The sequence below is a fragment of the Salmo trutta genome, chromosome 36 (assembly GCF_901001165.1).
Source record: "Salmo trutta chromosome 36, fSalTru1.1, whole genome shotgun sequence".
In the NCBI taxonomy this organism is placed as follows: domain Eukaryota; kingdom Metazoa; phylum Chordata; class Actinopteri; order Salmoniformes; family Salmonidae; genus Salmo; species Salmo trutta.
In genome coordinates this window covers 36,133,039-36,147,135 of record NC_042992.1, presented here as the reverse complement: position 1 = coordinate 36,147,135, position 14,097 = coordinate 36,133,039, and the positions used below count along the sequence as shown (strand labels likewise).

Here is a 14,097-nt window from a genome sequence, read left to right as displayed (position 1 = left end):
GTAAATTCATCAGGCTTAAGCCATGTTTCAGTCAGGCCAATCACATCAAGATTATGATCAGTGATTAGTTCATTGACTATAACTGCCTTGGAAGTGAGGGATCTAACATTAAGTAACCCAATTTTGAGATGTGAAGTATCACAATCTCTTCCAATAATGGCAGGAATGGAGGAGGTCTTTATACTAGTAAGATTACTGAAGCGAACACCGCCATTTTTAATTTTGCCCAACCTAGATCGAGGCACAGACACGGTCTCAATGGGGAAAGCTGAGCTGACTACGCTAACTGTGCTAATGGCAGACTCCACTAAGCTGGCAGGCTGGCTAACAGCCTGTTGCCTGGCCTGCACCCTATTTCATTGTGGAGCTAGAGGAGTTAGAGCCCTGTCTATGTTCGTAGATAGGATGAGAGCACCCCTCCAGCTAGGATGGAGTCCGTCACTCCTCAGCAGGCCAGGCTTGGTCCTGTTTGTGGGTGAATCCCAGAAAGAGGGCCAGTTATCTACAAATTCTATCTTTTGGGAGGGGCAGAAAACAGTTTTCAACCAGCGATTGAGTTGTGAGACTCTGCTGTAGAGCTCATCACTCCCCCTAACTGGGAGAGGGCCAGAGACAATTAATCGATGCCGACACATCTTTCTAGCTGATTTACATGCTGAAGCTATGTTGCGCTTGGTGACCTCTGACTGTTTCATCCTAACATCGTTGGTGCCGACGTGGATAACAATATCTCTATACTCTCTACACTCGCCAGTTTTAGCTTTAGCCAGCACCGTCTTTAGATTAGCCTTAACGTCGGTAGCCCTGCCCCCTGGTAAACAGTGTATGATCGCTGGATGATTAGTTTTAAGTCTAATACTGCGGGTAATGGAGTCGCCAATGACTAGGGTTTTCAATTTGTCAGAGCTAATGGTGGGAGCCGTCGGCGTCTCAGACCCCACAACGGGAGGAGCAGAGACCAGAGAAGGCTCGGCCTCCGACTCCGACTCGCTTAACGGGGAGAACCGGTTGAAAGTTTCTGTCGGCTGAATAAGCGACACCGGTTGAGCATTCCTACAGCGTTTCCCTCCAGAAACCATGAGAAAGATGTCCGGCTGCGGGGACCGTGCGAGGGGGTTTATACTAACGTTACTATCTGTACTTGCTGGTGGCACAGACGCTGTTTCATCCTTTCCTACACTGAAATTACCCTTGCCTAACGATTGCGTCTGAAGCTGGGCTTGCAGCACAGCTATCCTTGCCGTAAGGCGATCGTTCTCCTGTATATTATGAGTACAACGACTGCAATTAGAAGGCATCATGTTAATGTTACTTAGCTTCGGCTGTTTGAAGTCCTGACGAACCATGTCCAGATAAAACCTCCGGGGTAGGAAAGTTGAATGAAAAAAAAAAAAGTTGAGTGAGGGAAAAAGTAAAAGTATACGGTAATGAAAAAGTAAAAACCGTCAGGTAGCAAAGTAAAAACGGCAACAAAAACGCACAGCAGCGTAAACAAGTCTGCAAGTTGTGACCGGAAACAGGAAAAAGTGTACACACACACCAGGAATAAACACACACACACCACCAGCACCACCCAAAAAAAGATTTTATCTAGCTAGCTAGCCACCGGAGGACAACGACACAACGAGATGGAACAATTTTTTGAAAATTCTGTTAGTGCTTTTGATGCAATATGATTTGTGTGAAGTCAAATCCAAAATGGCTTCCCTTGACACTTTTGTTTGGTGCACCAGTACCATTCACAGTAGAGATCACTCAGTTTAGCTCAACACTGATTGCCTATTATTTTATTTAAACATTATCAAGCGAGGCCAAATGCTTGTTGGCTTCCCTTGCTAATGAATTCAATGATACAGACGGCAACAATGTCATACTCTTTTTGGACAGACATATTGAGACAGAGGGGTGCGGTTTCGCTCGATTGGATGCTTTCTCTGGTGAGATACATTCAGCCACTTGATAATTGAAGCACAATTATGAAACACAAAAAGACCATGAATACGTGCCACTGCATACAAACACGCAGACACACAAATACTATCACTCTGTGTCTGAGGGCACTCTGTCACGTAGAGTAGTCCAGAAGGCTAATCTGAAAAACCTAACCTCTATCAAATAAAAAGATGGCGGAGCCGCAAAAGTACTTCTGTGCAAGGGTGTTTATTTACATAGTGAATATGGAAGAAAAACAACAGCACTGCCATCCAAAGTATCCATTATGGGACAGCTTTTTTATTTTTTTATAAAAAAATAATAATACAATGCTACCCCATTAACAGCTCAATCCAAAATGGTCCCCCTCCCCTCCCTTGAACTGAAAGAGAGGCTCCTTTTGTAGGGGAAGCCCCTCCCATCAGAACATACCCAGCACTAATTAATTAAGCAATTACCTTCATCAAAGCCTACATTTTCCACTCAGCTCAACATAATGAATTACATACATTGAAACACGTTTCTCATGATACAATATACCAATATAACACATTCACAAAATCCCATCCCTACTGACATGGAGTCTTCCAATATGCTCATTCACATGAACGAGCCATTTGGGACAGGCACTACAAAGCCAGCCCGATTACCATAGCTCTGGTCCTTATCCCAGCATACCCGGAAGCTACAGAGATGGAGAGAGAGAGGAACAGAACCAAACAAACAACGTGCTCATCCATAACATTGATAAGTACAATAAATGTTGCTTAAATTAAACATGAACGCTTGTCTGTATATTCTTTATACCATGAACTGTTAGACGGGAGGTAAGAATAAAGTCTGAAATATATGTACTAAGATAGAGAAGTTAACTTGTGTGTCGACCCACATTGTTAACGTAGTTGATAACAGAGCAGGGAGGCGCGATGAATGTGTGTGTGTTAGTGTACCAAACGCTGCCCGCGGCCAGTGTCGGACTTCTCCGTCACACACTCCCTCTGTGGTGGCCCGTGAGGCGACAGTATTGGCACGGCTGCGGCTGCTGCGTTGAAGGTGTTCTTACTGCTTCTAACATGGATGCCAGGGTCTTCATTGTCATCTTCCTCCTTGTCTTCGTTGTTGGCTCCCTTGTGCATGAGGGTGGTGCAGCTGAACTGGCTCAGAGGCTTCCCTAGAAACCCAAAGCTAGGAAAACAGATTTCAAAGTTCAGACATAAGTTCAGGGGTGTGGAAATACAGTGCATTCAGAAAGTATTCAGACCCCTTCCCTTTCAGCACATTTTGTTACATTATAGCCTTATACTAAAATTGCTTAAATACTTTTTTCCCCCTAATCAATCTACGCACAATACGCCATAATGAAAGCGAAAACGGGTTGTTTTTCTTTTGCAAATGTATCCAAAATAAAAACCAGAAATACCTTATTTACATATCTTGCTATGAGACTCAAAAGCTCAGGTGCATCCTGTTTCCATTGATCAGCCTTGAAATGTTTCTACAACTTGATTGGAGTCCACCTGTGGTAAATTCAATTGATTGGACATGATTTGAAAAGGCACACACCTATCTAAATAAGGTCCTACAGTTGACAATGCATGTCAGAGCAAAAACCAAGCCATGAGGTCAAAATAATTGTCTGCAGAGCTCCAAGACAGGGTTGTGTCGAGGCACAGATCTGGGGAAGGGTATCAAAACATTTCTGCAGCATTAAAGGTGCCAAAGAACACAGTGGCCTCCATCATTCTTAAATGGAAAAAGTTTGGAACCACCAAGACTCTTCCTAGAGTTGGTCGCCTGGCCAAACTAAGCAATCCGTGGAGAAGGGCCTTGGTCAGGGAGGTGACCAAGAACCCAATGGTCACTCTGACATCGTACAATTGCTACATTGTAACATTCACAAAAACTCAAAGGCAACATTATGTCAACCTTGTCACATTTTACAAACTTACCGTTTCCTTTTGTGGCTTCGGCACGTCTACTTTATTAAATAACGCTTATCTTCGTCCCTGGCTCCCTCGATTTGTTTACAAAAAAATGTAGGCCTAGGCGTGTGTTGGTCAATTCAATCTGGAGTGTCAGTGTGTTCAGAGCGCATACTGGATTCTCTGGCCGAGAAGTAGGGTTGATCCGAGCGTTCTGACCTCACAACGGCAGTCAATCACCCAAGCTAACTGGATATCTTGCTAGCTACTTCAAAACACAAATGAGCACACCTCTCTTACCATTTTTCTCGCCCTAGCAGAGCTTTTTAGGCTGTTTTCATGTTGGCGTTGTTGACTGTAACTGTACTGCTGGCAACAATTGAATTATGCTTTTTTTTTTGCCGACATTTACTGACACGGTCCATATTCAACGGGTGTTGAGTGTTCATAAATCCATCAGTTATTCTGCACTCTGGCACACTCGGACGAAAGTGCTCTGAAATCGGAGTAGATAGCCAGAGTGAATTTACGAACGGACCCCTAGTATCTAGGCAACAGCAAATCGGGTCTATTTGGGAGCAGAACGTGACAGCACGCGAAAAAAGAAAAGTGCAGAATCCAATGCATTGGTTTACAATGAGGAACCTATGTATTTCATGACAGGTCAGAATTATAACAATTGCTGTGGAGTATCTAAGGTATGTTCCTTGCTTTCATTGTAGAGAATGTATTTTCTTCAATAGGACACTATCTATGGTACAAATAATAAGCAAAGACACACTGGTATATATATTTTTTTTAAATGCCAGACATTTCTAAAACACTGTAAATTCAGGTCATTTCCCATATGAAAGAATTGACTTGGCATATTTCGACATTAGGTAATTTCCGAACTAAAAAACAAAGCTAATAACATCTAACCTTCACAGAACACCGAATATCCTGGCAATCATTTTCAATGCGCTATTTCTCTCATATCTCTCCCTGTCGTCTCAGAGAAGCCCATGAAATCATGTTTATGAGGCCTTTGGGGTGAAGAGATGAACTCTCGCTATGAAGACATCCAAGCCCCATTCCTTATCCTTCACGTCTGGGAGAGCATCTGAAGACTGTATAAACTCAATATCACAACTCCTCCCTGGAATACATATAAAATGAATATCGTGAAACTACCTTGCCACAATTCTCTCGTACAATATCTTCTCATATTTCATTCAATTGGTTTTTGTGTTAAATATAAAATTCAGTTCAATGACGGGTATAAAAAGGAAACAATATTAATAAAGGTATTATCAATGACAAACGCAATTGTATTAATAAAACTCACCGGAAAGTCTGTTTACCTCCACATAAGGCACAGAAATGGAGGACATCTAGAGAGGTGTTAACGAATGACAATGGAAGGTTAATAAACTACATGCATACTCTACTGTATGTTTGAATAAATATGTCTCTCACATGCATCTAGAACTAATGGAAGACAAATATCATTTGAGCTGTTATTTCAGGGAATATCTTACCTTTGAACAATTCAGAATTGTATATATAAAAAAGTGTCCAAGAGGTGTCGGCAGTCCTTGTCCATGGATGACATGATCAGTGCTGCATACCTGTTACAGACAGTCAAAACAATCTGTGCTTTCTTGTTGAATCTCAGAGGGATGTCCAGTTCACGTGGTCTTACTTTTATTTGTACCGTGGATTGATGGCCACCAATGGTACTGTGGCTCAATGGTACTTAAAAAACAAACGTTCATAGTTTTAGAAAAATATGTTTCCCTTTTACATAACAAATGCAGGGAAATGGGTTACTGTTCAAATGATCTTTACCTGGAGAATTTGTATTGGTCACACTGGTACAAGGATATCTTTCCATCTGAACTTTTCAGTTAAGGCATAATCAATAGGATCCACAAAAGGAGTAGATGGAAGGATGGACACGCAAACATGATTGGCCCTCAGGATGCGAACCGAAGTGCATGGTCGTCTTCCTACCTTGTAAACCTTGGCACCAGGTATTGCTGGGACCACTTCTTCACTGTAGATCAACGTCTGATCTTCAAAGAATTGCATGCTACCCATTTCAGCTATATCCACACCAACAACTGGGTGTCCCATATCTGCAAGCCTGCGTATCAACAGGTAGGAGAAGATAATTCAGGCATGTACAAGTTCTTTCCAAATAAAATAAAAAACAAAAATGTCTATGGTTATAGAAGTGTAATATTATGTTTTATTTGTGTTTTGAATTTCCGCAAACTACCATTTCATATCAACAGCTTTTCCACATAGTGGGAAGAAAAACCGGACTCCCTTCCGTCCACAGAGAACCTTGTCAATATAACTCTCCAACATCCTATTACATAACAAAAATGAGCAATGTTGTACCACTGAAAAGGGCAGTGAAAGGCATCTGTCATTTCACACAATAAGCCTATTCAGATGACAGTCACGTCTTTAATTATTACACTCTGTAATTCCTTGAGAACTACAGATAGAGATGCAGTAATATGATGCAGAGTCCTGACACTACACGCCTGAGCTTCCATTCTGTAATACCTTCCACCCGCTCAGACAGCAAGAAAATAACAACAGAGGAAATGGGTGGAATGCCTGACCCAATCACATTTCCAAACAAATTGTACTGCTGATCAATTCAAATCAAATGTTATTTGTCACATACACATGGTTAGCAGATGTTAACGTGAGTGTAGCAAAATGCTTGTGCTTCTAGTTCTGACAGTGTAGTAATATCTAACAATTAATTTAACAATTCCCCAACAACTACCTAATACACACAAATCTAAAGGGGTGAATGAGAATATGTACATGTAAGTATATGGATGAGTGATGGCCGAGCGGCATAGGCAAGGTGCAATAGATGGTATAAAATACAGTATACATGTGATATGAGTAATGTAAGATATGTAAACATTATTAAAGTGCCATTATTTAGAGTGGCATTGTATAAAGTGTCTAGTGATCCATTGATTAAAGTGGCCAGTGATTGGGTCTCAATGTAGGCAGCAGCCTTTCTGAGTTAGCGATTGCTGTTTAGCAGTCTGATGGCCTTGAGATAGAAGCTGTTTTTCAGTCTCTGGGTCCCAGCTTTGATGCACCGGTACTGACCTCACCTTCTGGATGGTAGCGGTGTGAACAGGCAGTGGCTCGGGTGGTTGATGTCCTTGAAGATCTTTTGCACTATCCATCCAAACACATACAGGCAGCTATAAATAATGAGTCATCCAGAGGCCATTAACCCATAAAATATAATTTCTTCCTTCATAGTGACAAATCAAATATTGTATGTGTGAAGCTGGAAGATAGTACCATTGACATAAGTCATAAGTCGATGTGTACATGACGAATTCAAGAGCAGAGAAGTATATGTAGCCAGTGATGTATATGCATTTGGAAAGTACCCAGGCCCCTTCCCTTTTTCCGTATTTTGTTAGGTTACAGTCTTATTCTAAAATGGATGAAATAAAAATGTTCCTTATCAATCTACACACAATACCCCATAATGACAAAGCGAAAACAGGTTTAGACATTTTTGCAAATGTATTAAAAATAGAAACATAAATACCAGATTTACATAAGTACTCAGACCCTTTGCTATGAGACTCGAAATTGAACTCAGGTGCCGTTTCCATTGATCATCCTTGAGATGTTTCTACAACTTGATTGGAGTCCACCTGTGGTACATTTAATTGATTGTACATGATTTGGAAAGGCACACACCTGTCAATTTAAGGTCCGAAAGTTGACACTGCGTGTCAGGAGCGAAAACCAAGCCATGAGGTTGAAAGAATTGTCAATAGAACTTCGAGACAGGATTGTGTCGAGGCACAGATCTGGGGAAGAGTACCAAAAAACATTTCTGCAACATTGAAGGTCCCCAAGAACACAGTGGCCTCCATGATTCTTAATTGGAAGAAGTTTGGAACTACCAAGACTCTTTCTAGAGCTGGCCGCCAGGCCAAACTGAGAAATTGGGGGAGAAGGGCCTTGGTCAGTGAGGTGACCAAGAACACAATGGTCACTCTGACAGAGCTCCAGAGATCCTCATTGGAGTTGGGAGAACCATCCAGAAGGACAACAATCTCTGTAGCACTCCACCAATCAGGCCTTTTTGGTAGAGTGGCCAGACAGAAGCCACTCCTCAGTAAAAAGCATGACAGCCTGCTTGGATTTTGATGAAACCAAGATTGAACTCTTTAGCCTGAATGCCAAGCATCACATCTGGAGGAAACCTGGCACTATCCCTACGGTGAAGCATGGTGGTGGCAGCGTCATGCTGACTAGTCAAGGATCAAATCACCTCCACCTTACCTGTCACCCTAGACCCACCACAATTTGCATACCTCCCCAATAGGTCCACAGACGATGCAATCGCCATCACACTGCCCTATCCCATCTGAAGAAACGGAAAACTTATGTAAGAATGCTGTTCATTGACTACAGCTCAGCATTCAACACCATAGTACTCTCCAAGCTCATCATTAAGCTTGAGGCCTTGGGTCTTTACCCCGCCCTGTGCGATTGGGTCCTGGACTTCCTGACGGGCCGCCCCCAGGTGGTGAAGGTAAGAAACAACATCTCCACTTCGATGATCAACTGGGGCCCCACAAGGGTGCATGCTCAGCCCTCTCCTGTACTCCCTGTTCACCAATGACTGGGTGGCCATGCACGCCTCCAACTCGTTCAAGTTTGCAGACGACAGAACAGTAGTAGGCATGATCACCAACAATGACGAGATAGCCTATAGGGAGGTGAGGGCACTCGAAGTGTGGTGTCTGGAAAACAACCTCTAACTCAACGTCAACAAAGGAGATGATCGTGGACTTCAGGAAACAGCCACATCAACGGGACAGCAGTGGAGAAGGTGGAAAGTTAAGTTCCTCAGCATACACATCACGGACAAACTGAAATGGTCCACCCACACACACAGTGTGGTGAAGAAGGCACAACAGCGCCTCTTCAACCTCAGGAGGCTGAAGAAATGTGGCTTGTCACCTAAAACCCTCACAAACTTTTACAGATGCACAATTGAGAGCACCCCGTCGAGCTTTATCACCACCCGGTAAGGCAACTGCACCGCCCACAACCGCAGGGCTCTTCAGAGGGTGATGCGGTCTGCACAACGCATCACCAGGGGCAAACTACCTGCCCTCCAGGACACCTACAGCACCAGATGTCACAGGAAGGCCAAAAAGATAATCAAGGGCAACCACCCGAGCCATTGCCTGTTCACCCCGCTACTATCCAGAAGGCGAGGTCAGTATAGGTGCATCAAAGCTGGGACAGAGACTGAAAAATTGTTTCCATCTCAAGGCCATCAGACTGTTAAACAGCCATCACTAACACAGAGGCTGCTGCCTACATACAGACTTGAAATCATTGGCCACTCTAACAAATGGATCATTAGCAAAAATTTCTACAAACTTGATTTTGCTTTGTCATCATGGGGTATTGTGTGTTAATTGATGAGGAAAAAAAATATTTAATACATTTTAGAATAAGGCTGTAACGTAACAGAATGTAAAAAAAGTAAAGGGGTCTGAATACTTTTCGAATGTACTGTATATAATGTGCCTCTACACCTGTTGTCAAACATGATTTTGCCAGAAGGAAATCAGCTGAACCAGCTGTTTCAGCAGTTATTTAAATTGTATCATCATTCATTAACTACTGATCCCATACAGCGGCAATACAAAATGGCTACTCACTCTTTATTACAGCTACTACTATTCCATTCAGGTAAAGAGATTTAGAAACCGTTTTTTTATTTATCTTTCCCTAAACAAAAACAAAATCCTGGATCAGTTATGTTATAAGTCTGGAAATGTATAACTTTTACAATACTGTGTTTACTAATGAGTAAAGAACATGGATTTATTTATATAAAAAACTACTTATTGAAATTTCTTCATTCCATCATAAGTAAAAAATGATTCACCCAATTCAACATCATGCCACTAAAAAGCTGAAGAGAAGCCATTGAGAGTATTTTCTTCAATATGTCAGTATTTGAAACCTAAATAAGAGTCATCACTGGTTGATGAAATGTTCCTCAGTTGGTCTTTAGAGTGATGAGATGCACTTTTTCTGTGAAGAAGTCCATGCCCCGAGCCTTCTCTCTGTCTGTGAGGGCATCCAGTGACTGCAGCAACTCTATATCACAGCTCTTCTCTGGAATTAAAAACACAATCACACATGGAAACTAATCTCTAAATCCTCCCCAAACATGTACATATCACATTTATTTCTATGTAGTTTAATCTGAAAAATCCAATACTGACAGAATTACAATCACAGAGTCAATCTCCGCCATAAAATAACTTACCAAATAGACTTTGCACTTGCTCGTCGGGCACAAAAAAAGGAGGGCCTAAAGAAAAAGGGGTATTCATTTTAACTCTGATGTACTTAAAGTGACATGCAAGCATTCTGCTGTCTAGTACAAATAGCATATCATCATCAGCTACAATGCTAGCTAAGGGAAAAGTTGTTACCTTTGTATACTTCTGGGTTGTAGAGCAAAGTGTCCAAGAGGTATCGGCAGTCCTTGTCCATTAATGATGTGATCAGAGCAGCATACCTGTTACATACAGAAGCGACAGAGTTTGCCATCAGCCAAAGACTCTTCCATCATGTCATGCTCTGTTCTCATGTTGACTGTCAGAGGAAAGTGAAGTTCATGTGGTCATACTTCTGTCTGTCCCGTGGATTGATGGCCACCAAGGAGCCTCTGTCCCAAATCCCTCCAAACTGACCCTCAATGGCACTGTTACACAAAGTGAGAGGATGTCATACTGTAAATGGCCTCCTCCTTCTGACCCAGTCAAAAGAGAAAATGTATTGATATAGTTTAGACTCTTACCTGGAGAAATTGTATAGATCACATTGGTACAAGGAGATATTTCTCTCTGAGCTCTAAGGAAGAAAAGCATATGAACCACACAAGTTAAACGCACTGCAACGTTAGCTCGTTCTCTATTGGAACATGACTGTGCATATCGGCAGCACAGTCTTAAAATAATTCTATAAACTCCTTTCACAAACACCAATCATTATCTATGCTGGATCTGTAGCTGGTATGAATAAAATCCAAGACTTTGAACCTCTAGGGTAAGAATGCATTGTTTCCCCTCTGTGCCGCCACTGCAATTGTTTGTTTTTATGCATAGATGTATGCCCCAGGAAGACCACATCTGCAGGAAGAACCCCACACTGCCACCGCTGCTGAAAGAAAATCCTCCAACACCTTGTAACATCTTGTCTCCCACATACTCCTCCATGTAGCATCATAGCAGCCAACCTAGCAGCTCTCTGATACACAGTACCTTGTAAACCTTAGCTCCAGGTAATGCAGAAACAGTCTCTTCACTGTAAGTCATGTTACTCTCCTCAAAGAACTGCTTGATGGCCTTCTCTGCAATCTCCACACCTACAACAGAATGGCCCATATCAGCCAGCCTGGAATCGAACACATGGTAAAAGACGGTAAGGTCAAAGGTAATTTATGGATGTTAATTAATGAACTGTGACTTTCACTAGTTAATGTACGTTAATTGAGAACACACGTTTGTTTGTAATGCCCATCACTTACCATTTCATGTCCAGAGCTTTCCCACATAGAGGGAAGAAGAACTTAACTCCCTTCCGTCCGTCGAGAACTTTCTCAATATTACTCTCCAGCATCCTATAAATATAATCAAATTCGTCATATGAAGTTTACCTTATGGGCCAAGGAATAACATGCTGGCAGAGACATGTTAAACAAACATCTATTTAATACAAGCATAAATTCACTCTTTAATCCACGTAATTTTAAGGTAAATAAAAGAGATCCTTACTTGTTCACGTGGGGCCGGTGCCAGCCTGTTTGGTCTTCCCTCCATCGTTCCTCCCACTCTCCCAGGGCCATCACTCTATCCGCCTGGGCTGACAACATTTTGCTTGTCTGACACCAACTATAGTTGGTCAGTGAGGGGAACAAAGAGGAAGGTGAAATGACCTCTTTCACACAACTGAAATGATCCAGAGAGGGAGTTCACGGGTGGTATTCTATGCACGCTCACAGACACACGTGCGACAACAGTCAATATGGACTGTGCCAGGCTAATTGTATAGAATTTTGACGTGTCATTGTGACTCATGATCATTACATGTTAAAGGCATGGGGTATGCACTTTGAGGCAATGACTACAGATAAGGTATGAAGACTTTGGGCTTTTCATATAAAAAGGGCTCTTTGTACACCTACCAATGTTTAGGCTAATTTGTCAATTGTTTGGGTCAGTCTGTTGAGATATTGTCCCTAAAGTGGATAACATCACTAAAGGGACATGTGGTAGTCCAGACTCCAGACTGACCTAGTATTGGTCAATCATATGCTGATCAGCGAAAATGTTTATTGAGGTGTGTCAAAGACCAGCGTAGGCCTATTCATTAGCGGAATTGCCTTATTTGACACGGTGGCCTAAACATGATCCAAAGAACAGCTATCATTCAGGATAAACCACAATTTCACAGGCAACTTTATCAGTGGCGGTTCTACACCATTTCAACTGCGGGGGCCAAGCTGGGGCCAGTTGTACTGTTAGAGGGGCCAGTTACAATAGACGTTATTGTTGTCATATCTTTTTCTTCACTGCATTGCAGGCAAAAGACCATGTTCATAATCATCATCGTTGCCACTGTCTAATAACGGATGTAAAAAAAAGAACGATAGCAAAAATGTGTTACGTAAAAATTATTTCATACTCCACATTTAGGGGGGCCACAAAGGGGTCCAAAATTGTTGTCACAGGGGCACTGCCCCCCAGAACCGCTAGTGAACTATATAGGAAATACAAAAGCATGGGTTTTGTAAAGGAACCACCCCCTATAACACCGATCACCAGAGAATGAATTTCATAATCTTGCTGTAGACATTTAGAAATGAGTGAGCGGACGTATTGTTACGATTGTGTTATGCAACTTTTTAGTAGGCCCAATTAGTAGTCCTGTAGATAGAGCACCAATTATACCGACTGCATTAGTTACTTTAGCAGTGTGTATTGAAAACAGGTTGCCGTGCGCAGTCTTTCTCTAAATCAATTCCAATTTGACATAATGCATCAGCTTACCTCGGCTTCCCGCCAAGCATAAACATCAAACTGACGAACATAAGTGAACCCGATTTGTAAAACATGTCCACGGTCGTCGCTTACCTTCTCAAAAAGGTTTGATATCGTTTTATGCTTGTTGTTCACGGAGACACAGCCAATGAGTTGCACTGCTGGTGTGGGGGGAGCCTGTGTCAACACTGCTCTCCACGTGATCGGTAGCGGATGTTCATTTCAAAGGAGATTTTTTCCCCCGCTCGACTTTCGTCCTCAGCCTCGCAAAGACTCCTTAAAGCAGAATAAAGAGTGTACTCTAGCACAATTTATTTGACAGTACTGTATCTCTTACTAGTTTAAATATGAAATCCTTGCTCGAATCCCACTGAAAAAGGAACCATTCTGGAGTAGTCCTAACAATTATCGGCAACACTTAATTTTAAGGGATCATGTAATTACACTGTAGCAGGTATTACAATGAATTGTAATAATACAGTTACACTGTAATAACAACATGTAATTGGTGGTCGTCTGTAATTACAGGGATGTAACAACGGAATGCTTGTTACCATGCTTGTTACAAATGCTCAAGTTTCCTGAAAGCATCTCAATACCCGAACTTCAGCCTTCCGAAATGGTAAGTGTAGCCTATTGAAAACCGACCACTTCATTGACACATGGCAAAAACGGGTTCACAAACGGTTCACATGAAAAAGTACTTTCAATTCTTACATCTTTAAAATTACTTTAAGCATCAATTCAACAATTTTAGACACATTAATAAAAATTGTGAGATAGTAATGCTAGATAGTGCTTATCAAATTGTAAACCTATTAAGATTGGTTGAATAATGGTTTATAAATGCACTTAAAATGGTCAAAGACAAACTCTTATTCCATCATTTGACCTTGCAAGAGTTTCACTGTTTAGGAACAGTCTCCCTTTTGGAAGCATCATGTCAAGATCTGCCCATCTGCACAACAGGCTCAAAATAACGACAATCTACAACGTGCCCACGTGTTGACACTGACATTATGTTACAGTGTGAAAGAATGGGGTCGAGAAGAAGGTCAGTGTGCAGAATCAAGACATGAAAGATTGCAGCGAAAGAAACAATGTTGTACGTGAAAAAA

The 14,097-nt window shown here is 41.9% G+C and overlaps 2 protein-coding genes and 1 long non-coding RNA gene across 5 annotated transcripts; 1 reads left to right on the top strand and 2 right to left on the bottom strand.

Annotated features, from left to right (window-relative positions):
• Positions 1-5,669: 5,669 nt before the first annotated feature.
• LOC115176137 (probable thiopurine S-methyltransferase) lies at positions 5,670-6,488 on the bottom strand. Its single transcript, XM_029735970.1, has 3 exons — positions 6,118-6,488; positions 5,850-5,982; positions 5,670-5,684 (listed from the first exon to the last, which is right to left on the bottom strand). The coding sequence occupies exons 1-3, from the start codon at positions 6,207-6,209 to the stop codon at positions 5,670-5,672; spliced, it is 240 nt and encodes a 79-aa protein (XP_029591830.1). The 5' UTR covers positions 6,210-6,488.
• Positions 6,489-9,572: 3,084 nt separating this feature from the next.
• LOC115175993 (probable thiopurine S-methyltransferase) lies at positions 9,573-13,167 on the bottom strand. 2 transcript variants are annotated; one of them, XM_029735702.1, is made up of 9 exons: positions 13,073-13,167; positions 11,714-11,830; positions 11,467-11,559; positions 11,201-11,333; positions 10,738-10,790; positions 10,567-10,641; positions 10,370-10,455; positions 10,201-10,245; positions 9,573-10,046 (listed from the first exon to the last, which is right to left on the bottom strand). In XM_029735702.1, the coding sequence occupies exons 2-9, from the start codon at positions 11,809-11,811 to the stop codon at positions 9,928-9,930; spliced, it is 702 nt and encodes a 233-aa protein (XP_029591562.1). In that variant the 5' UTR covers positions 11,812-11,830; positions 13,073-13,167; the 3' UTR covers positions 9,573-9,927. The 2 variants fall into 2 exon arrangements, with proteins under 2 accessions (XP_029591562.1, XP_029591561.1); XM_029735701.1 differs by having other exon boundaries at positions 12,989-13,083.
• Positions 13,168-13,283: 116 nt separating this feature from the next.
• Positions 13,284-14,097, top strand: LOC115175992 (uncharacterized). 2 transcript variants are annotated; one of them, XR_003872132.1, is made up of 2 exons: positions 13,284-13,601; positions 14,008-14,097. It is a non-coding gene; the product is annotated as an uncharacterized LOC115175992 (long non-coding RNA). The 2 variants fall into 2 exon arrangements; XR_003872131.1 differs by having other exon boundaries at positions 13,895-14,097.

Coding starts and splice junctions, on each gene's coding strand:
- LOC115176137 (XM_029735970.1), bottom strand. CDS start 6,209: ATGTTGGAGAGTTATATTGACAAGGTTCTCTGTGGACGGAAGGGAGTC. Junction 5,983..6,117: donor AAAGCTGTTGATATGAAATG/GTAGTTTGCGGA, acceptor GTTGATACGCAG/GCTTGCAGATATGGGACACC.
- LOC115175993 (XM_029735701.1), bottom strand. CDS start 13,053: ATGTTTTACAAATCGGGTTCACTTATGTTCGTCAGTTTGATGTTTATG. Junction 11,831..12,988: donor ATGCTTGGCGGGAAGCCGAG/GTAAGCTGATGC, acceptor GACCAACTATAG/TTGGTGTCAGACAAGCAAAA. Junction 11,334..11,466: donor AAAGCTCTGGACATGAAATG/GTAAGTGATGGG, acceptor GTTCGATTCCAG/GCTGGCTGATATGGGCCATT.